This window comes from Symphalangus syndactylus, chromosome 14, assembly GCF_028878055.3.
Source record: "Symphalangus syndactylus isolate Jambi chromosome 14, NHGRI_mSymSyn1-v2.1_pri, whole genome shotgun sequence".
In the NCBI taxonomy this organism is placed as follows: domain Eukaryota; kingdom Metazoa; phylum Chordata; class Mammalia; order Primates; family Hylobatidae; genus Symphalangus; species Symphalangus syndactylus.
Window position 1 is genome coordinate 12712391 of NC_072436.2, and position 24010 is coordinate 12736400.

Consider the following 24010-nt stretch of genomic DNA (forward strand, 5'->3'; position numbering starts at 1 on the left):
GCACCCAGCACAGGGTCTAGCACACTAAGGATTACACACACACACACACACACACACACACACACACACACACACACACGAACAGAGCCAACTTTCTCATGAGCAGACAAGCTGGTGTCCAGGGTAAAGCCTCCATACGTGGACAGCGGAGACCTGAGAGGACCCTATCCCCAAGCAGGCTCTGCTCCACTCACCCTGAAGCCAAGCCTCCCTGCAACAAGGCCTAGCCGCGCACAGAGCTTCCGCTTAACACATCTACTGCTTCACTCTTACACTTACAGAGATAACCACACCTATGCCAGGAGTGAGAAAGAACAAGACAGGGAACAGAAAACTCACCCTAGAGCAAACAGAGATAATTAGGGGGAAAAAAGAAAGAAAAAAAAAACTTTAAAAGAACAGAAAACTCTGGAAAAGGCACAATTACAGAAAAAGAATACAATCTTGCAAATTAAACATACTTTTGTCCCCCACATCAAAAAAATCAACAAAGGATTAAAAGATAAAGTTGGGGCATTCTTGTAGAACAAAGAGGTTTGAAAATATAAGCAAACCTGGAAATATAAGCAAAAAAATCAACTCGGTTGAATAAAAATATTTTTAAATCCCACAGAGAAATACTCATAGGAAAAATTCAGAAGTTCCAGGAATAAAGATGATCCTAAAACCTCCACAGGGGTTAAGGAGAGTGATTAATCAGACCACCCACCAGGGAAGATCTCGCTGGTGTCAGTATAAGAGCCCGCACACTAAAGATAGTGCAGTGGAGCTTTCAAAATTCTAAATGAAAATTATCTGAACCCCGAATTCTCAGTCAAGTAGGAGGGTAAAACAGACTCATTTCAGACACATAAGGATCAGAAGGTTTGTCTCCTGTACACCCCTTCTGAAGAAGCTACTTCAGGAGCAAGATGTGGATCAAGGAACGGGACTGACTCAGGAGCCTGAGGACAGCAACCGCCATCAACTCTGATGGACAACAGCCATCAGACCGGGTCACAGCAGGAAGCCAAAGGGCTGCCAGAGGAATGCCATCACAAACAATGAAATCAGACTCGAAACCAGAGAACGAAGGAGAAAGCAGCTGAGAAACATGTGTGATATCAACAGGCATCATTCGGTTTCCTCTCAAGAGAATAAAAAGGACTGGGAAACAGGAAAAACTCAACTACAGGAAATCACAGAAGAAATGAAACATGCCCCCGAGTGGTGTCCTCTGGGCCAACAGGGGCGCTAGGAACAGCTCCCTTTGAGTGGGCACCTGGCTCTACGGTGAGTGATATCTACATTCCTGTCATGGTGCTGGTCGCTGTCGGTTAACTTGCAGAATCACCCTGTAGACAAAGCATGAAAGACCAACCCAGGCTGGAGAAGCAAAGCTATCTGTTACTGAGGTGAGGGAAGAGCTGACCACAGTGAGGGAAGCAAAGTGGAGAGGGTAGCAGGGTCCCAAATGGTCCCCACAGCTTCCTCCTACAACACTGGAGACCACAGGCATGGACAAGGGTCATGAACAAGAAACCCACGCTGTAAACATGCCAAAGGTAAAAATCCAGGAACTGAAAATTGTCATCAACTACCAAAAATGGACAGTGAGAGAAGGAAGGAAGAGAATGGTGTGAGTTGCATCCTCATCCATCACAGGTGGAAGGCAGGAGATAATCTTTGATTTTGACAAAATAATCACCAATTTAAGAACTTGGCAGCACCCACTGAAGACCTAAGAGCAGAAAAAAGTGAATTAATAGTGGCTGCTTTGGGGAGTGGGTCTGGGAATAGAGAAACAGGACATATAAGCCCCTGAATACTTGCTTTAAAATACATAGACATATGTACTACGACAATTTGAAAACAAAAGACTAAAAATGTACAACTATGGTCACTAGAAAAGATAGCCCTTCTGTGTCCTTGGAGTCAGACAGAAAACGCTTCAGGCCAATTTGTAGCTAGAATAAATAAGACATTTATCTAAATTTATTTTGATCCAATCTCCTGACATTTGCCACATGACTGCTAAATTACTTCTCCATTCCATACTAACTTTAAACCATAATGCTGCTTCCCTTCTGGCTCAACAAATCATTCAAGAACTTTATTTTAAAAAGCTGAACTACACCTCATTTTTCTAGTGGAATTCTATTCTGAGATGAGGCAAAATCTAACATTTTAATAAGTGTTTTCCTCTGCATAAACTTAACAATGCAACATCAAAAGACAGAAAAAACATCCAAAGACAAAATGCTTAATTTCATGTTGCAGCATAAAGATTCAACACTATCGCTGGAGAGCTGAGGTGTGATTGATTCCTACAATCTTGGCTAGTGTCTTCAGGATGCTGCAAAGGCCACAGCTGGAACAAGAAAGGTGGTGGTCAGAAATACCCATGTCTACCTCATACCCCGGGAGTTTCTGCGAAAGCACCGTCCACACCCTGGGAAACCTGTCTATTCATGCCACTTCTCTCCTGTGTAGCCATTAGGGTTAAACTGCAAAAGAACGGCTCAGATGGGCCAGATGGCAGCACAACAAACAGCTCCTCCCTCCCCCACTGCCACGTGCTGCAGCCACGCTTATGTGCCAGGGAGGCAGTGTGCCAGGGAGGCGGCTGAACCCCTTGCTCTTTAAAAGAATGGCCACTGGGGAGGGCAGCAGGTTGTCCCTGCCAGCAGCCTGAGCACAATGGAGACAAACCAGAGGGGGAGCTGCCCTGACACACCACCTGCTCGCTCGCCCTCCTCGCCCATTGCCAGAGGGGCACCCAGAATCCATGCCCACAAAGGTTAATCCGCAAGGTGTCCGGCTGGCAGTCAGGGGGACGGTCCAGCATCAGCCCCATCACCATTTCTTTCCAGGGTTCCAATTTAATGAAGGGGATTAAAGTGACAAAAACAACAAGGCGCTATTGTGCTTGGCTGTGAATAGGAAAGCCACACAAGGGAAGCTTTCATTTATTTATTTATTTAAATGTTGCTTTGCAGATTTTAACAGTCGGCAGAAACCCAGAGCTGAAATGGGTTCCAGCCAGTGGCATACAAAGGAGGACTGTCTTAAAGGGACAGAGCCCTCTTTCCAAGCCAGAGGACGATACATGAGCACATGGCGGGCTCTAGTCTAAAATCCTGCAACCCGCGCTCCACCGGCCACAGGCAGATGCCCAGGGATACGCCATGAAGTTCCACGGAAAACGCAGCTGACAGCAGGTTCTGCTTGGCAGACACATAGCAGCTGCCAGGACCACACTGTCCTAAATCCCCGTAGGTACTGTCAAATGAATGTGTCCAAGGCATGCTTTAGGACCGAGATGTCTCTTTGAGGTCATCCAGTTAGCACCAGACTCCTCTGCCTAGCTTTAAAATACATCACTTGCCTTATTTTTTTCCACCATAATGATTAACCGGCATCTTTCTTATAGTCTCTGCCCTTCAATGGATAAAAAGGTCCATATTTAAACCAACAACGCAGGGAAACATTTTATAAAGTAATCAAGGAGTGAGCCCTCATTTGCGGAGAAGGTAAACATACAAAAAGTAACTACCTTAGTCAGAGTTGCTCCCAGGCCAAGGAGGTCATTGCCATTTCCCTTTCATCCCCTCCAGCTGGCCTGCTGCCAACGGGTGCCCTCCTGCTAATCACGGCCACACCCCTTTACAGACCTGGAAGTTTCATAAACACTGAATACACACACACACACACACACACACACACACACGCTCCTTCTCTCTTAACCTTAAGCTCTGTCTAAAACAGCAGTGGTAGTAGTGAAATAAAGCACCTAGCTTTTCTACAGCCTCTACAGCAACTGCCACCTGCTCAGAGGAGAACAACTGGCTATTTACAAACCAGGCTTTGGGTTCAAAAGCGCACATCTGGGAAGCCATCTTGTTCCTCCAACCTCCAAAGATACAGTGATCATGGCGTGAGGGCTAAGAAACTCCAAATGTCCTTAGCACTGGTTCCAGTATTCAGCACTTACTCGCCACATACCTGTGTCAATCCTACTAGTTAGACCCTCAACAAACCAGTGTGTCCACCTCCCTCTGCACTACCCTATGGGTGTAAGTCACTTTGTCTCCCAGAAAATCCCAGTGACTTATAATTTGAAAAACTTCAAAATACTGGAAAGAACTCACGCTTTGGAGACATACCAATGTTCAACAAACTGCTAATCTCTCTGGGCCTCAGTTTTGTCCAGCTGTAAAATGGCACTGCAGTTAGCATTGTTGTGAGGAATGCGTGATGGAAAAGATAAAACTGCGAGCACAAACAGGTGCCCAACAAATGCCAGATGTCTTTCCTTTATCTGCATACCCAATTCATCTTCCTCTTTTGCTTCTTTCTAACAATGTCATCATTGACGCATTCAGCCTGCGTTTACTGCTTGCCTACTAGGTGGAAGGCAGCGGGGGTACAACACTGAAGAGACAGATCTGATTCCTTCCGGCAGGAGCAGCAGTCCCTGGAAGCATCCACTGAGAAGGTGATGACTTCAGGTGTGCGTGTCAACGAGGGATCATGCACAAGGCTGTATGAATCCACAGCATGGGTGCCTCACCCAACTTTTGGGACGGATCTGGGGACTGCCACTCTACAGGGAGTGGTCTTGGGTCCTAAGCCTAGCTTGGGGCCACACTCACCATCTGGATGACCCTGGGCAAGTTACTTCCCCCATCTGTGCCTCAAAGCAAACAGTTAAGCTAAGAGGTTGCTTCCAGAGCAGGGTACTGTTTAAAATGACTACAACTTTTATATCACATGGGGAACATACAAATAACCCACAGTAATACAAAATCTGGTAAGTTAAAAACTATAGGATAAGAAGGCAGTGCTGTGAGGCATGGCTAACAGCTGCAGGTAAGGCAGCAAACAAGAGGAAAAAAGCAGTCGAGGAGTGAAAGATAAAGTTCTTGCAGATCATTACTACAAATGGAGAATGGGTTGCTATAGGGGAACTTTTTCCCCTCACTGAGAAAAGTAATCTTCAACTTTCACAAAACTCCATGCTGACATTACAAATATGTGGGGTCAGATCTTTAAGGCAGGGATAAGAATGCAACCAAAATCCAGTGTATCTTTCAGGTAAAATGTAACAGAAGAGAGATGTAAAGCAAACAGTTGTAATGATACCAGGATTTTACTGGAAGCCTGAAATTTCGAGACAGTCCTCAGGATAACTGTTAGGATTAGAGGATGAAGAAAGATGGATGTAGCAAAGGGGTGTGACTAGAGCGGGAGGCCCAGGTGACACTTTCTGCCAATAATACACTGAAGGGTTCACACCTTCACACAGTCTATCTACTTTGGGAAACCAATTAAGTTTCCCACTCACTGAGTCAGAAACACAGTAATACTTTTCAAACTTAGTACCTTAAAAAGGAAGGAAATTCTGATGTATGCTCAACATGGATGAACCTGGAGGACATTAAGCCAGTCACAAAAGGGCAAATACTGAAGGATTCCACTGTTAAGAGGCCCCTGGAGTAGTCAAACTACCATAGAGACAGACTGTGGGATGGATGCTGCCAGGGGCTGGAGAGAGGGGGAGTGGGAGAGTGAAAGTTTAATGGCGGGTTTCAGTTTTGCAAGATGAAAAAGTTCTAGAGACTGGATTGCACAATAATATGAACGTATGAATGTACTACTGAACTTAACAGGCTGAAGATGGTTACATTTTTTGTTATATGTATTTTACCACCATTAAAAATAAAGACCTGGCATGGTGGCTCATGCCTATAATACCCCCAGCACTTTGATTTGTTTTTTTGTTTGTTTGTTTTTGAGATGGAGTCTTGCTCTGTCGCCCAGGCTGGAGTGCACTGCCGCAACCTCAGCTCACTGCAACCTCCGCCTCCTGGGTTCATGCAATTCTCCTGCCTCAGCCTCCCCAGTGGCTAGGACTACAGGCGCCTGCCACCACGTCCAGCTAATTTTTGTATTTTTAGTAGAGACGGGGTTTCATTATGTTGGCCAGGCTGGTCTCGAACACCTGACCTCAGATGATCAGCCTGCTTCAGCCTCCCAAAGTGCTGGAATTACAGGCGTGAGCCATTGCACCCAGCCATCCCCAGCACTTTCAGAGGCTGAGGGAGGGAGATGGCTTGAGCTCAGGAGTTTGAGACCAGCCTGGATGACATGGCAAAACCTCACCTCTACAAAAAATACAAAAGTTAGCCACGTGTGGTGGCACGCACTTGTAGTCCCAGCTACTTAGGAGGCTGAGGTGCGAGGATCGCATAAGCCCTGGAATGTGGAGGTTGCCGTGAGCCCAGATTACACCATTGCACCCAGCCTGGGTGACAGAGTAAGACCCTCTCTTAAAAAAATAAAAATATAAAATAAAAATTTCACAGCAATATTCTAACTTCTCTGTCTGCTTACCTTAGTCCCTTTCCCAAGAAACTATGATTTGACTTTTGCGTAAGTGCATTTTAAAGTAAGTATCTCACCACCAATTTGCAGCCTAAGACATTTCTTAAAAGAATTTACGGCTGGGTGTGGTGGCTCATGCCTTGTAATCCCAGCACTTTGGGAGGCTGAGGCAGGTGGATCACCTGAGGTCAGGAGTTCAAGACCAGCCTGGCCAACGTGGTGAAACCCTGTCTCTACTAAAAATACAAAAATTAGCCAGGCGTGGTGGCATGCAGCTGTAGTCCCAGCTACTTGGGAGGCTGGGGCAAGAAAACCGCTTGAATTTGGGAGGCAGAGGTTGCAGTGAGCCGAGATTGCACCATTGCACTCCAGCTCAGGCGACAGAGCAAGACTCTGTCTCAAAAAATAAAAATAAAAATAAAAATAAAAAAAATTACACACACTACCCAGGACCAAAAAGAGTTAAATTAGCAGGCAGCTAGCAGAAATGGTATTCAACATAGAGGCAGAGGTGCCTTCCAGCAAATTGCCAATATGAATATTTAGACTATTCTAATTTAAATTTCTTCCATGTAAAAACTACCCAGTTTCCCCACTAACAGTAAATCTATTAAAGACTTTTATTACTACTACATTTTCAGGGAAGACTTCTGTCCTCAGTCTTGGAGCCATCTCACCTGAGAGCTCCTCACGTTCACAGGAGATGCTGCCCGGGCTTTCACTCACTACTTTGTGACCTGGAGCAAACAATGACCCCTTCCAGCCTCAGTTTCCTCACTTATGTAATGAGGATGTCACCCAGCCCTTCTCAACTGTCTTATAAAAGGAAGGTATTGGCTGGGCGCAGTGGCTCACGCCTGTAATCCCAGCACTTTGGGAGGCCGAGGCTGGTGGATCACTTGAGGTAAGGAGTTCGAGACCATCCTGACCAACATGGTGAAACCCCATCTCTACCAAAAAAATACAAAATTAGCTGGGCGTGGTAGCAGGTATCTGTAATCTCAGCTACTTGGGAGGCTGAGGCAGGAGAATCGCTTGAACCTGGGAGGCGGAGGTTGCAGCGAGCCGAGATTGCGACATTGCACTCCAGCCTGGGCAACAAGAGCAAAACTCCATCTCAAAAAACAAAAAAGTAAGGTATCAAAAAATTTAATTTCATAAATCCTAGAACTCAAAGACTTCGCCTGCATTTCAAGGTAGTAACAGAACCTAAGTGACAAAATTTTATCCTACGAATTTGGTTTAGAAAAATAAAGTTAACATCCGCTTTCAATAAAAGCTAAAAACTAGAAAACAACCATTTTAAGAACTTTAACCTTTTCTAAAAGCTCACAGTGACAACACCTGATATAGCTGATATAGCTGGGGTTTCCCAGCAGCTTCTTTCTGGCACTCCACTGCTGTTTCGAAAGGATCCCAGGGACTGGACGCAGAGCTCCACAAGGAAGAACCATTTTCTAGCCCTAGCCTCCTTGAGCCAGGCGGCCTGCTCCTTCACTCCCAGGGAAAGCCTGGAGTTCCCTCTTCCTCCAAACAAGCCAAATCAGCTTGCTCGCCCCTCCTCCCAAGGAGGCAGGCTCCTGTCCCCTGGGTGAAGCTGCCACTCCCCGTGCCTGCCAGCTGCAACCACTGTCAGCTTGCACAGCTGGGCCACCACACCCTTTCCGTGTCCAAAAGAGAGGCTTGGTGGCTTGGAAGTCAATTCTCTCTCACTTTACCCTCAGTGGCTAAAATCTATTTGTTTGCTAGCCCTTTGTAATGCTCTGGATTTTTCTGTACATTGAAATATTCTCCCTCAGTCTGACAGCTGGAAAGGACCCCTAGCATTAAATGCGATGTATAATTCCAACTCCTTTTCTATGTGTATTGATAGAAAGAGGACTACTCGTGCCCAGGAAAGGTTCCCAAGTCCTTGCTGAGTAAAACAAACTCCACGGGTGGCGGGCCTAGAGGGGAGATCACCCTGAATCTGTCCCTCTGCTTTCTGCCCCCCTATTTCAAACCTCACGGAAGCTGGACCAAGGAAATTGACTACTGGAGTGTTCCTAAGTCTCAGGCTTAGAAGAAACTACACTGAATGCCTGGATACCTATCCAAAGGTGTAGTGGAAAAACCTTCAGAGGAGAGTACAGAATGCAGACCCAAAGGACAGACATGCAGAGAGACAGCCACGCACACATCAGCTCCTACTGCTGGCTGCTGGGTGGGAGAGGCAGGCAGGCAGCAACACATAATGGGAAATCTGCTGACAGGGCTCCACACGCCATCCACCAGCCTCTTACCCACGGTGAGTCCCCTCTCCTGCGGCCCCAGTGTCCTGGCCAGCCCTGGGCAGCAACATCAAAGCCTCGGCAGGTCACAGCTCTCCACGTCAGAGGCCATGGTGGCTCCGTGCAGCAACCCCACAGTCCCAGGCTGCCGGGAGCTCCCACAGCTGTAGGTGCAGGGAGAGCCGGAGCAAGGACAGCATGTGTGCGCCAGCACAGCAGGGGTAAAGAAGAAGGTGTCCCGAGAAAACAAAAGCTGAGAGCACCGGCCCTGCAGGTGGAAACTCGCTGGGCCTGGTGGGGAAGGCTGGCGCAGAGCGCAGAGATGGACGCGCAGAGCTGCAGCCCTAGCAGATGCTCCGAGTGTGTGCTGCTCCGCTCCTCCAGGCTCATTTCCATGAATGCAGTCACAGCCAGCCCCTCCTACTATCCCCCATTCCCGGCCTCCCGGGGGGGAGGGGAGGCACCACCAGCATTTGCGCACAGGCTGCACTTGCTTTCCTCTCTCCCTCAGAAGCAAAAGCCTGATGCCTGCTTTCACTGCAAGAATGCCAACCTTACTCCAGATGCCCTCTCCTTACTGCATGGATAAACTAGAGACTGGATCTAGGGGGTGGATGCTCTGTCACCCCGAAGGCACAAGCCTAGTCCTTCCCACTGCCCCGCATCAGGTCAGCAGGCAAAGTGGCACTGACCAGACTGCTCCAACACCGTCCTGGAGGGGCTTCAGGAGGAGTATCCTTTGCTCCCTTCCTCCAGGGATCCCATGCCCTCCACTTCCACGAGGGACACTCCAGCCTTTTTACCAAGAAGGACTCGCCTCCTACTCAGTACACTCGCAGCCACCAATGGTTCTTTCTTCACCAGAGGCTGCGGCATGGCCTTTGAGGACACTTGCCTATTATCAGGTTGGAATGTTAGGCAAGTGAACCTTGGGGATGATAATACAAGATGGCTGGTGACAAGAAATATGGCTACAGCCTGAGGATAGCAGCTCTCAAACCTCAGAGGGCACGAGAATCACCAAGGGCACTTGTTAAACACGCAGATTTGGGACCCCGGTCCCAAAAGCATGAACTCCAGAGACCCAGGCCCCTAAGTGATACACAATACAGGGTTACTGCAGACCACACACAGCTTTTGACTAAGAAGGGAGGAGATATTTTTTAAACAATTCTAAAATAACCAAGGAGAGAAAGTAAAAGGGAAATCACTGTGCTAGAGCACGGTTCTTCAGTCTGGGCATTACTGGCACAGGGAGCAGGTCACTCTTTGTGGTGGGGGCTTCCCTGTACATTGCAGGGTGCTTAGCTGCGTCCCTGGCCTCTACCCACTAGGTGCCAGCAGCACCCCCATCCCGATTCCCCACAACCAGGTTTGACAACCAAAAATGTCTCCAGGCATTGCTGAATGTCCCCTGCGAGGCAAAACTGCCCTGGTTAAGAGCCATTGCTCTAGATAAACAATGGAAGAGGGGGTGGGAATCCTAAAAACACTCCCATACCCTCCCTCCTTTCCAGTCTCCTGCCATTAGGAAATCAGTCATGGAAGGCACCCGCCCCTCTGCAAGCCCTGCCTCCACTGCCATGCCATGGGGGTTGGGCTGGCTGGGGAATGCAAACAGACGTTCTCATCACCAGGCAGTGCCACCAGGCCTGACCCAAATACCCTGGCTCTGCGTTGCATCCTGTCTTTCAAGAAACAGCCATAGCGTGAACAATTTTCTTTTAGTGTCGAGAGTAGTACTCATTTAAAACAATCATACTAAACAAATTCTAAAATTCTACATTCTACAAAATGTATATTGAGAGTCCCAGTGCAACATGTCCCTGGGCCCCTGTCTTCCTCCTTCTCACTGTCTAGTAAGCCATCCCACCTCTCCTCCCAGTCCAAGAAGATTCCACTTTCCCTGGATCCACCGGAGTACTCAGTTACGTCTTGTTCAGAAGCTCATCCTCGCCATCCGTCGAGTCTTACCTCCTACAGGGAGAACTCAGATTCCTCCAGCCATGCTCCCTGCTCAGTTTACACATATTAACCATCAACTGATGACCTTCTTTATCACTTGGTAAATAACCAGGTGATAAATTACGTGATAAAAACAAACTCAGAGAACACAGCCTGGACTATCCACGCTGGTTATCTACCACCATGTTTCCCAGGGATTTCACTTGAAATTAAGCTCTTGCTTTTCAGTAATATCTTGTACCGTAAGTATTCTCATAGCACTTTTCATAGTCCTAAGGGCTGTCTTATTTTGAGGTGACATCACTGGTTTTTACACAAATACACATATACACATACACACTCTCTTCAGGGATTGAAAGAGCCCAGCAGGTGAGTTCTGACCCGTGACTCTCTACAGAAGACTCAGTCATCGTGTGCAAGGCTCACTATGGCTCTCCCTTTAACATGGCCAGCTTCCACTACGCCGACAGAGTGGATCACAGCCGGGGTTTACCTGCGGTGTGTGAACCTAGGCAAAGGCTTTAGCTTGACCCAGGCCAGAGACTGCAGGTGGCAAAAACCTGCACTTTCAGTTAATTCTAGGCACAGACAACATGAGAAAAGGATGTCAGCGGACAAAGAAGTTACAAAAAAAAGCTGCAACCAAGAAGTCTGCAGTGTGGCCCTCCTCATATCTGAACAAAACAGATGCCACAATATATACCGCACAATCAAGCTTATGAAACCACAGCCATCAGAGAGAATCACAGGAAACGACTGGCCACAGAATAGGAATCTCAGGACCAACAGAGAAAATGAACGTTTTAAAAAATAATTTCTCAGACTCATAATTCAACAGTCTTTTTTTTTTTTTTGAGATGGAGTCTTGCTCTGTCACCCTGGCTGGAGTGCAGTGGCGCCATCTCGGCTCACTGCAAGCTCTGCCTCACAGGTTCATGCCATTCTCCTGCCTCAGCCTCCCCAGCAGCTGGGACTAGAGGCGCCCGCCACCACGCCTGGCTAATTTTTTTGTATTTTTAGTAGAGACGGGGTTTCACCGTTAGCCAGGATAGTCTCGATCTCCTGACCCTGTGAACTGCCCGCCTTGGCCTCCCAAAGTGCTAGGATTACAGGCGTGAGCCACCGCACCCAGCTTCAACAATGTTTTAAAAAGTTCACTGCATGGAAACGAGGCACCCTGTCAGTTACTGTGGAAGACACAATGCTGAAAAGACATGGTTTCGGCCCTCCAAGAGCTCATGTGTTACTATTCCTTTTAAAGAAAAAAGAAACAGGCAGCCCGTAAATGCCAAATAAATGCTGTCTGCAAGGTGCTATGCGGAGTGGGGGTCAGAGAAGAGCAGGGCCCAGGTTAGTTCAAGACGGCTCCACGTGATAGCCTGGGAGAGGGCAGTCCAGGCAGAGGTGGAAAGGGCAGCACAAGGCACAGAGTCTGGAAGGCAAGCTCCAGGCAGACTGTGGTGCCTTTGAATTTGACACCGAGACAGGTGGATTCTATTCTGTTGTTGAGTTGGGCGAGAGATAAAGAAGCTCTTCTGGAAGAGCAAGAAACGGCAGCCAGGCGCCATGAGATAGAAAAGGGACTGGAAGCTTTGCGTAGTCTTCACTGCACCGCGGTCTGCACTTCCGTTCAGAAGTGGTAGCAAAGAAATAAGTGTTTTCTTGCCCTACTCCAGCTCACACCTTCAACTACCATCCTTATCCAGCACTAATTCCCCAAACCGATACTGACTTCCCATCCTCTTTCCAGTTCTCTCTCTCAGGTGCAAGGACAGCTGGAAACAGAAAGTGACCCTCTGACAAGCGGGCAACGGCAATGTGCATCAATCACTTTATTTCTAAAGTGGAAAATGAGACGCAAGGAATACATTCAAATCTCGCAGTTGCATCAGCATCCCAAACCCACGAATTCACAATGCTGCTCCAAGGTCCTCTCCGCCCATAAGGCGTCCCCAAACCCCAAATCACCTGGGCCACAGGCTCCAAGCACCACAGACATGATAAGCATAAAGCTTTTAGGCGAGTCAGGATTCTCAATCTCTCCTCCTTCTGTGTCCCATGAAAACAGAGGCCTGGGATTTTTTTACTTGTTTCTTTAAACTCTATTCCACTCCTTATACTTTAAAATGCCTCATTATTCTTTAGTAAACGCTAGGAGCATAAAATCCTTCTTCAAAGAAGCAAAAACTGGCATCTGTTCCTGCTCTGAGAAGGCCTTGAAGATCTCTTGAAAGGGAGGTCATTTCTACCTTCACCTCAAAACAGAAACAAACTGGCTCCCTGTTCCAGACATCACCCTTACCAGAGTTGCCCCGAGTCCAGGTTTGCAAAAGTTTGGGAGAGGCGTAAGAAGGAGCTGACTAGGGCACCAGCCTTCCAAGTCGCGGGCAGGCCCGGGATACTGGCCCCCCTGCCTCCACCTACCAGCAGGGCAAGGCTGGAGCAGGCACAGCCGACCCAAGCCTCCTGGCCAGTGCATCCTTCCGGTGCCAACTCAGTGTGCTAGGAGGGCGGGCTTCTTCTCTGTCTTGGCTGCTCTCATGAGGCTGCTCTTGGACCGTCCCCTATCTCCTGCCCATGCAGAGGGCAGAACTTTAGGAGGAAGAAAGAGGAGACCTGTGGCAGGGGCAGCCAAGGAGAGCAGTGAGGAGGAGCAGAAGGCAGGCCACGCTCCGCACCTTTGAGATCCAGGGCAGCACACTCGCTCCGGAACTAGCTGAAGAGGCGCTGACCCGTGAGAGGGCAGTGAATCCCTGATAACATGAAGGACACGTGTCCTATGGCCTCCCTCCACGACAAACAGATGCCCACATCTAGGTGGCATGATATAGTTGGTTTCCCTGGACAAACTCTGTTCTAACCCAAACACTGGTAAATCCTCCCCAAGCCAGGCTGGCTCCTGCAGCAGGGCCAGCCTCTCATCTAGACAGGAAAAAGAAACACGGAAAACAAAAGGGACCTGAGCAAAGGTAGAAAGACCCCAGTAATCAAAGTTCTCGTACATACACCACGATGTTTAAAAACATTATTTACGCCGGATGCAGTGGCTCACTCCTGTAATTCCAGCACTTTGGGGGGCCGAGGTGGGCAGATCACTTGAGGTCAGGAGTTCGAGACCAGCCTGACCAACATGGTGAAACCCCATCTCTACTAAAAATACAAAATTAGCTGGGTGTGGTGGCACATGATCAAGAATCACTTGAACCAGGGAGGCAGAGGTTGCAGTGAGCCAAGACCACGCCATTGCACTCCAGCCTGGGCAACGAGAGCGAAACTCCGTCTCAAAAAAAAAAAAAAAAAATTATTTACATTACCAACATGATGTTTACAGAAATATAATAAAAAGGATATTAAACTTCACATGGGAAAATATATATATGAGAATATTCAGAAAAATACGAAAGGGAGAAAGGGTAATGTGAGGGTGTAGCTAACAGAGATTAAAGCACGTGAGGCTTCGGTAATTGAAACTGCAACAGAAGAAAAAGACCAGAAAACAAACTCAAGAAATACTGAAACACACAGGTAGCACTTTGAATTGGTAAAGAAAAATAGGATTATTCAGTCAAGGGTGCTGGGCAAATAAATAGCCAGCTAGCCATTTGGGATAAAACTAAGCTGAAATGAATTCTAGCTTAATCAAAGATGTTAATGTAAAATAAAACCTGAATAATTCTAGGATAGAGCATGAATTAATATAGTCATAATATTGGTGAGTCTCTTCATTTGCGACATGAAAATGAAAAGCTTCTGAGTGAGAAATAATATCCCATAAGCCAAAAGGTAAACAACTAGGACAATAAATTCACAAAACATATGACAAAGGGTTAATATCTTTTTTTAAAATAAATTAACTTATTGTTTTTAGAGAGAGGGTCTCACTCTGTACCCAGGCTGGAGTGCAGTGGTGTGATCATAGCTCAATGCAGCCTCAAACTCCTGGCCCCAAGCGATACTCCCACCTCAGCCTCCAGAATAGCTGGGACTGTAAGTGTGTGCCACCACACCTGGCTAGGGTTAATTTACTTAAGTCACAAAGAAAGCAGCATAAAAATTAGTAAAGCAAAGATGAATACAATGAACAAAGGATACAGAAGACAGATTACAAAAAGAGAAATACAAATGGTCACACAGAAAAAGATGCCCACAGTCACTCTGTGTTTAATGCAAATTAAAACATGAATAACATACCATTTTCCATTAGTCGCCAGGAATCAGAATGCCAGATGAGACAAAATACTGTCAGGGGAGTGAGCTACACAGGCAGTCTCCCGTGCTGCTGGGAGAGTGTAAACTAGTACAACCTTTGGCACTAGCAAAACAGAAAGAGCACACACCTTTTGATTTGATTTGAATCAAACTTATGAATTTGATTCTTAAATTCAGTGGATATGCTCCCCAAATTCCAAAAATTTTAAACTACCTAAGAACTATTTGGTAATTTAAAAGAATGAGGTGATTTGTAAAGGCTAATATGAAAAGATCTCTAAGACACATCTGGTGAAACAGGATGGCACAGAATACCTTCTCACAAGTAACACCTAGGCTTGCTCAACGCACAGGGAGCTTCTGAGAAGGACGCTCTTGAAACTGCTAGCAGGAATCACCTTTCAAAGCAAGGATTGTGGAAAGAGAGTGGGGGAGGCTTGGACTCTTCCTCTTCTGCCTATCTGTATATCTGGATCCACAACTAACACAAAATTTGATGTTGAAGTTTTTATTCAAAGAAAATACAGAAATGCCCCCAGCCACTTACATTTGCTCAGACTGGCCCAATATTTCTATTATAGAAGAAACATCCTTGGATCCTGTTTTAATGCCCATGAAGTGCCTGTTGTAACTACACCCATTCTGCTGTGATTTCATATGTGGTCTCTCGTCTGAATTCTGTGACTCAGAATTCCGATTCTTCACAGAAAATACAAAGGGAAAAAAGAGACTTTAGACACCAGAAGGAAAGGCGTCAATAGTCACTGACTAGGCCGGGTGCCACGGCTCATGCCTGTAATCCCAGCACTTTGGGAGGCCAAGGCGGGCACATCACGAGGTCAGGAGATCAAGACCATCCTGGCTAACATGGTGAAACCCTGTCTCTACTAAAAATACGAAAAAAAAAAAAAAAAAAAAATTAGCCAGGCATGGTGGCGGGCGCCTGTAGTCCCAGCTATTCTGGAGGCTGAGGCAGGAGAATGGTGTGAACTTGGGAGGCGGAGCTTGCAGTGAGCTAAGGTCGCGCCACTGCACTCCAGCCTGGGAGACAGCGAGACTCCGTCTCAAAAAAAAAGACGGTCACTGACTCAAAAAAAGAAATTCACGGCATCTTTTTTTAGGTCAGAAGTTGAGCTTCCATGATTCCTCTGTAGAGGAAGGAAGAACATGATACAAGTTACGAAATTATTATTATTATTTTTTAGATGGAGTCTCGCTCTGTCTCCCAAGTTGGAGTGCAGTGGCGCAATCTCAGCTCACTGCAACTTCTGCCTCCTGGGTTCACGCCATTCTCCTGCCTCAGCCACCCGAGTAGCTGGGACTACAGGTGCCTGCCACCACGCCCAGCTAATTTTTTGTATTTTTAGTAGAGACGGGGTTTCACCGTGTTAGCCAGGAAGGTCTCGATCTCCTGACCTCGTGATCTGCCTGCCTCGGCCTCCCAAAGTGCTGGGATTACAGGCGTGAGCCAGCACGCTCAGCACGAAATTATCTTATTATGGAAGAAGTGAATGTGCTAGGGCATGTCTTCACACACCAGCTGATCTACAGGAAAGCAGAATTTGACTTTTCTGTCTCCATTTTTCCCCTAGTATATTACCTAGGTCTACAGAATCAACCCATCACGTAGTCAGGAGAAAAACAAAAAGCTAACTTGGAATATATGAAGGCATGAGATCAGCATAACTCAACAGTGGCTGTTGAAACTTAAAATCCTGGCTGATTTGGGCTCAGTTTTCAGAGTCCTTCCCAGGAGCCACAGCAATGGCTTTCATTTGCAGAACTGACCAGGGCTAGACTAGATAACTTCTAAGGCACCTCATGGCTTTAAGAGTCTGTGATTACACTACTGTTAGTGACTCTGTCCCAGGTAATTACTTAATGGCTCCAGCGGTAACACAAAACCCATATGAATTCCCCATAAGTTAAAGTTCTTCAGAAGGTAAACAGGAGAAGATGGTGGCAGTTCTAGGAGTCCTTTTCTAAAAAGGAAATCTCAGCTGGGCTGAAAACAGAAAGAAAGGCAGAGACAAGAACACTATAAATCCAGTAAAGTTGCCTTTGCGGGATTATCAAAATCCAAGGGAAAAATGAGAGATGGATACTATTAAAAATTTCCAGAAGGTCTAGCCCTCCATCTCTGATTTAACCAGCAGTATACTACACTGCAGGTTCTGTCAGCCTGCAGCCACACACACGTTCCTGCGAACCCTCCTGAAGCACAGGGAGGGGTGGATGAAAACGGGAATCTCTCCTGTTTCCTAGGGCCACTCCTGCTCCAACTCTACCTCCTATCTGCATCTACAGTCCCTGACTTTGTCCTCCCTTCAGCTGACCACGCTGCAGGCTGATAAAGGCTCTCAATGCCCAGACCTGTGCCTACCAAGACCTACGATACCTGCCTTTTCTCTCCACCGATACTGACTTCTTAGAAAATTCCACCTGCTGCCTTCCACATCCCTCCTGCCTAATCAGACTTTGGGTCTTGACCCCCCACAGCCAGTCCTGTGCTTTCACATTCCATAATGAAGAAAAAACTTGTGAGGCTACAGAAAGACTCAGACAATGGATAAGGGTCAGCTTTCTTCAGAGGGGCAGAATCCAAGCCCTTGTTTCTATTCACCTTCATTAAGAAGAAAGGGCAGTTCTAATTCTCTGTGTAATACTGTGAGCATTCATCTCTGGTGTACTCAACAGGAAAGCCTATAAAATTCAAACCAGAGTGAATCCTCTTCAAAACTTGTCACAGCAGATGGTGATACAGGTTTCTTGCTATGATGTGTGCTTTGTACAATGCCAAACATGCTCCTGCTTAAAAATAAGGATGTAACCATTTTTGATTCTGCAAAATACAAAATCCATAAGGAAGGGAGTGAGAACTATCTAGGGGGATATGAATTGATAGTTACAGCACCTCAGGTCTTCCTGCAAACACCACAACCTAAGCAGCTTGTCCAACTAGAGACTACCACAATCACATGGCACGCATTAAAACGTGGGGTAACGGCCGGGCGCGGCGGCTCACGCCTGTCATCCCAGCACTTTGGGAGGCCAAGGCAGGTAGATCACGAGGTCAAGAGATAGAGGCCATCCTGGCCAACATGGTGAAACCCTGTCTCTACTAAAAATACAAAAATTAGCCGGGCGTGGTGGCACATTCCTGTAGTCCCAGCTACTCAGGAGGCTGAGGCAGGAGAATCGCTTGAACCCGGGAGGCGGAGGTTGCAGTGAGCCAAGATTGCACCCAGCCTGGCAACAGAGTGAGACTACATCTCAAAAAAAAAGGATAACGTGGAAAGTTCACATCAAGGACAGCATTTTAGATGCAATCTGAAAATCCAGTGTCCCAGTGAGGAAGCCTATACTTTATTCTATTTGGCATATTTTCCTGCAAATAATACAAGTTTATACGCACATGCTATCTTACAGCTTAAAACATTTTCTCATTTCCACTTTTTTAAACTTTCCAACAAAGCTCAACTGTAACTCTGCATTATTTCTGACAATGAACTACACACTGTTCTCATCAGTTTACAGGTAAGATAAAGACTCAATGAGTACAAATAATCTACCTCAGGTACACTACTAATAGAGCCCAATTCACATTCAGGCCACCGGCTGCATCCTCAGCTCTTTTTCTTTTCTCTTACTGAAATACACAGATTCACTTCAGCTCAGCGTTTACTGAGCATCTGCCATAGGCGCAGCCTGTGCTTGGAGCTGGGATTTAAATAGCTCCAGTCCCTGGCCTGCACAGAAAGTGAAGGCCAGTGGGGATAGGCATGTAAGCCCATAGCAGCAGCACACCCGGCCACAGCGGCCAAGTGTAGTAAGTACTCACAGAATTCCAGGCAATGCCAAGAGGCTTCAGAGGGGCCGGCCTGTGAGCCAGAACTTGAAGGACCAACGGATTCCCCAGATGGACAAGAAGAGAATGGTGTATACCAAGCAAGATAAAGTGTATGGAAGTGACGGAGGCCAGCAACAATGGGCACACCACGGGGCAGGGCCCAGGACACAGCAGGCCTGAAGTGGCACCCGGAAAGGGGCTTAGTGTCTGCCTGTGAAGGGCCTCAGGTCCCACACCAAAGATTTTGGAATCTATCCCAAAGAGATGCCAAAGAGAGCGTTCAAAGGCAAATCAAGGCCGGGCACAGTGGTTCACGCCTGTAATCCCAGCACTTTGGGAGGCCAAGGTGGGTGGATCAAGGAGTTCAAGACAAGCCTGGCCAACATGGCGAAACCTTGTCTCTACAAAAAATACAAAAATTAGCCGGGTGTGGTGGCATGCACCTGCAGTCCCAGCTACTGAGGAGGCTGAGGCAGGAGAATCGCTTGAACCCGGGAGGCAGAGGTTGCAGTGAGCCGAGATTGCACCATTGCACTCCAGCCTGGGCAACAGAGTGAGACTCTGTCTCAAAAAAAAAAAAAAAAAGGCAAATCAAGGGGGACTGACCATTAACAAGATGAAATAGCTAAAAATAATAATAACTTATGGCAGTTAAGAAAATAGTGCCCAATTAATTAAACTGGTTAATTCTCACTAACACACATATACAGAATGAAAACTGACTAATGTATGTACCAGTGTACCAGGTAAAAAAGGCAGAAAGCTTTTTTTTTTTTTTTTTTTGAGACGGAGTCTCGCTCTGTCGCCCAGGCTGGAGTGCAGTGGTGCAATCTTGGCTCACTGCAAGCTCTGCCTCCCGGGTTCACGCCATTCTCCTGCCTCAGCCTCTCCAAGTAGCTGGGACTACAGGCACCCGCCACCACACCCGGCTAATTTTTTGTATTTTTTAGTAGAGACGGGGTTTCACCGTGGTCTGGATCTGATCTCCTGACCTCGTGATCCGCCCGCCTCGGCCTCCCAAAGTGCTGGGATTACAAGCGTGAGCCACCGCGCCCGGCGGTGTTTGTTTTTTTTTTTTTTTTTAGAGACAAAGTCTCACTCTGTCACCTAGGCTGGAGTGCAGTGGTACGATTTCGGCTCAATGCAACCTCCGCCTCCCGGGTTCAAGCTATTCTCCTGCCTCAGCCTCCAAGTAGCTGGGATTACAGGCTCCTGCCACCACACCCGGCTAATTTTTGTATTTTTAGTAGAGACAGGGTTTCACCATGTTGGCTAGGTTGGTCTGGAACTCCTGACCTCAGGTGATCCGCCTGCCTCAGCCTCCCAAAGTGCTGGGATTACCAGTGTGAGCCATCGCGCCCAGCCAGAAAGCAATATTTTCAACCTAAAAATTGTGGGTTTGAGATTAACACAGCAGAAGAGTCTGACTTCCTTAAAGAATATTTTCAAAAACCCCCACATACCCTTTCTTAGGCGTGTTCTTTAGGGCATTAAGTCTAGTTAAAAGCAGCTCTATGGGAAGCATAACTGACTCTTAACTTCTGCCCTCCCCTGGGATCTCAGGGACCTGCCAGAGGAAACTCCCTTTGTTCCCCTCCTTTTACACCTACCTAAATGCCACTCTGTCTCTCATGGCAATGTCTAAGGGCATCTATTTTAGCAGTGGTTTAAAGGGCAACGCTGCCTTCGCCAGGTGACAACACAAGGAAACACCGTGGGAGGCGGTAAGGGAAGCGGAGAAGCACCAGTTCTTTAAGGTTACTTGGTCAAAGCAAAGCTGTTCAGTAATTCTACCTCTAAGCTCCCGGCCCCTAACCTCATGCCCCACCCCCATCACTCCCACTGTTGAATAGGGTAGTTTATGTTGACTTTTAAAGCCTCCAGGATAAAAAGTGACTATTACACAGCACCTCCGGTGGGACTGAAGCTAGGCTCACCCGCAAAGACCAGCAGCAAGTAAGCATGAGGGACCATGGCCAGGCCCGGCTCACTCCTGCTGTCCCAGCATAGTCACTAGTGTCCTCTTCCACTCTCAAAAGTGTTCCCTTTGGAACTAGATCTTGGCTAGTGTGGACTCACCTTTCAGTTAGAAAAGCACCAAGCAGGCAGTTCAGCCCTGGCCTGGCACGTCCCCTCACTATTGACCCCTCTTCAGATACAGAAGTATCGTGATGGACACCTGTGCGTGCTTCCCTCCCAGCGTCCCCCACGCATGCTGCAGCTTTCAGTGTCGCCCGTGGACACTGTCCAGGATCATTTGCACTTAGAGGTGGGGATTTAAAATATGTGCTTTATAGTGAACTGGAGTGGGAAAAGCCTAAAGAGGACCCCCAAGTTTTATTATAACTTTCACAAAATCCACTTTGAAACACAGCCAAATATTTATTCCAAACTTAAATATATCATACATTACCAGCTACAACCCAGTACACATTTTACTGTTTTGTCTTACAGCATTACAACATCACCATCTGATAAAGGTGCCACAATAAAATACAATAAAACACACACACATCCACAAACACAACTCCTGTGCTGACCCAGGGCTTTAAGACACAGCTCTTCAGCAGAATCTCTTGGGATTTAGAAGGCACAGCTTGTCATCCCATTACTCATAGCTCCACTGTTTACAGTACGGGTGTGGAGCAGACAAAGGAAGTTCTTTTTTTGAGAAGGAGTCTCGCTCTTTCACCCAGGCTAGAGTGCAGTGGTGCGATCTCGGCTCACTGCAGGCTCCGCCCCCCGGGGTTCACGCCATTCTCCTGCCTCAGCCTCCCGCATAGCTGGGACTACAGGCGCCCGCCACCTCGCCCGGCTAATTTTTTGTTATTTTTTTTTTTTAGTAGAGACGGGGTTTCACCGTGTTAGCCAGGATGGTCTCGATCTCCTGACTTCGTGATTCGCCCGCCTCGGCCTCCCAAAGTGCTGGGATTACAGGCGTGAGCCACTGTGCCCGGCCTTCCCTTAGATACATTTTATTTAATAGAACAAGTATTATTTATCTCAACTCTTCACTGGTTCTTTCAATCCGATCTCTAATGTCTTTACTTTTTAGTATCAGATTCTTTCTGGATATTTGTGGAATTCCCAGAAGTTCTGACGAACTGTTATTTCGATACAGGAAGTAGACACAATCACCAAGTATGAAGTGGAATCTACCAAGAAACACCCAAGGCGGAACTCTAATGAAAGCAAAGATTGGAGGGGAACCTCTTTGGTTTAAAAACACTGAGTTACCTTACTATCTCTCTCTCTTCTCGCTCTTTCTCTCTCTCTTCTCTCTCTCTCTCACATGCACACACACACACACCCCCAAGAGAGCCTCAGCTTCCTAACCACTAAGAGACTATGCAGTCTTTCTCCTGAAATCAGTAAGATAAAAACCAGAGTCTAGGTTGGTCCTTAACTCCTCCCCAAAAGGCTCGGTAAACTATCCTCATAGGATTTCACATGCTAATCAAAAGAGATACCTAAAACTCCACTCCATATACCCCAAGCTGCATCAGTCCAGGCTGGGGGCTGTGGCTGTGACTCACCATCCTCCTCTTTGGTTTTAAGGACCATCTTGTTTCCTTACAGCAGGACACAAAAAGTCCGTTCTGTGCTTCCAGGAGAGCGGTAACTTACTGGGAGCCAAGTTTTCCTGTGGGGTCTGACTGGGAGAGGCCGGGGATACCTGTGAAGCTGTCCAGCCACTAGGGCAGCTCAGAGCTGCTTCCTGAACAGACAAGCAATGGCTGGCTGCACGCCTGGGCCAATCAACCTCCAGCCTCCAAAGAAGCGGCACTCCCACTCAGTGCCACCACCCAGTTCCTGAAGTCAAGCTCAAGCACCTTCCGAATGTGTTAACCATCTGCTTCCCTGAAAGCAATCTTACACTGGAGTCAAACTAGTTTAGTAGCCACACTTCTAGTCTTTTCTCAGACTCATCCAAAGTCATAGCCAGGGCTCACTGCTGTTTTTCTCTTCACTTTCCAGTACAGTTGTCCCTTGGTATCCAAGGGGGGCTGGTGCCAGGAACCCCCATGGACAACAAAACCCACGGATGCTTGAGTCCTTAATTATTTGCACATAAGTTACACACATCCACTCATATACTTTAAATCATCTCTAGATTACTTCTAATACCAAATACAATGTAACTGCTATGTGAACAGTTGTTATGCTATATTGTTTAAAGAAAAGGAAAAGAAAAAACTGTATGTGTTCAGTACAGGTGTGACCTTTTTTTATTTTCCATCCACAATAGGTTAAATCCATGGATGGGGAGCCCATGGAAAGCTGACTACATTTTCTTAAAATGGAATCATTAAAATCCCTGGTCCCCTCACAATGAGATAACAGCCCATTTCCCAAGAGCATGACTAAGAGATCGTAATCATTACAGCATGTTATGAGGTCGCAGGCTAAAAGCAGAAAGCAGATATTACAGAAAAAAAAAAAATCCAAGGGCCAAACTCCCAATCTAAGTTCAGTTTTATCTCCGTTATGATTTCTAATATGCTGCACCCAAAGATTCTTGCCTGCATAGTCCTATTATGTTCATGACACATATTCATTGTTGAAGATTAGAAAATAGTAACAAGGAAAAAAACACCTTAATCCTATCACCAAGAGATAGCCATTGATGACATTTTGGTAGACATTTTCCAGACTTTTGTTGTAAGTATTATATAGATTCTCTCTCTTCTATAGATACACACACACACACACACACACACACACGATATTTTGTATGTCCTTTTATAGCTACCTATTTTTACTTATAACATTTTTTCATGACTGTAAATGGACATCTATCACATTTATTATTCTTCTCAGTCTAGACATAATATTTAGCCAGTCCCATATTGTAAGACTTCCAAGCGATTTCCAGTTTTTCTCTGTATCTCAATACACGTGTGCACACGTTTTGGCACATCTCTTTAATCATCTGCATAGAAAAAAATTCTCCCAAGGAGAACTGCTGGATCCAGATATAGCTTCCCACTGCATCATCATAATAGATAACATTTATTGCATGCTTCCTCTGTGCCTAGCTTGATGTGACCTAACTCATCTAATCCTGAAAACATCCCATGGGGTGAGTGTCCTTGCCATCCCCAGATCACAGATGAGGATGCTAGCACCCAGAGACGTTACACGGCTTGCCAAAGCACGAGACCTGGCTGCAGAGCCCAACCTCCGCACCCTGCTCTCTGCTGGACTCCCAAACCCCTCTCCTATTAGTCTTGGTTGTAAATGCAAACACCTGCAGCAGCTTTGCAGGAAGTGCTAGACTTTGGGCAAGTCTCACTGGGGAGCTGGGAACACGCACATCTACGGCAAGACAACAGGGCGCTGTCTCCAG

The 24010-nt window shown here is 46.8% G+C and overlaps 1 protein-coding gene across 5 annotated transcripts in view; it reads right to left on the reverse strand.

The window, feature by feature from the left end:
* Positions 1 to 24010, reverse strand: part of CYTH1 (cytohesin 1) — a 116863-nt gene that overhangs the window by 40340 nt on the left and 52513 nt on the right. The window contains exon 1 of one of the 5 annotated variants that reach the window (XM_055243044.1): positions 22197 to 22408. The exons of 3 other annotated variants lie outside the window; for them this stretch is intronic. In XM_055243044.1, coding sequence (XP_055099019.1) covers positions 22197 to 22224 — 28 coding nt within the window. In that variant the 5' untranslated portion in view covers positions 22225 to 22408. Of the gene's footprint in view, positions 1 to 8648; positions 8994 to 22196; positions 22409 to 24010 lie in introns of those variants that run through there. One more of the 5 variants, XM_055243047.2, reaches the window with a different exon arrangement.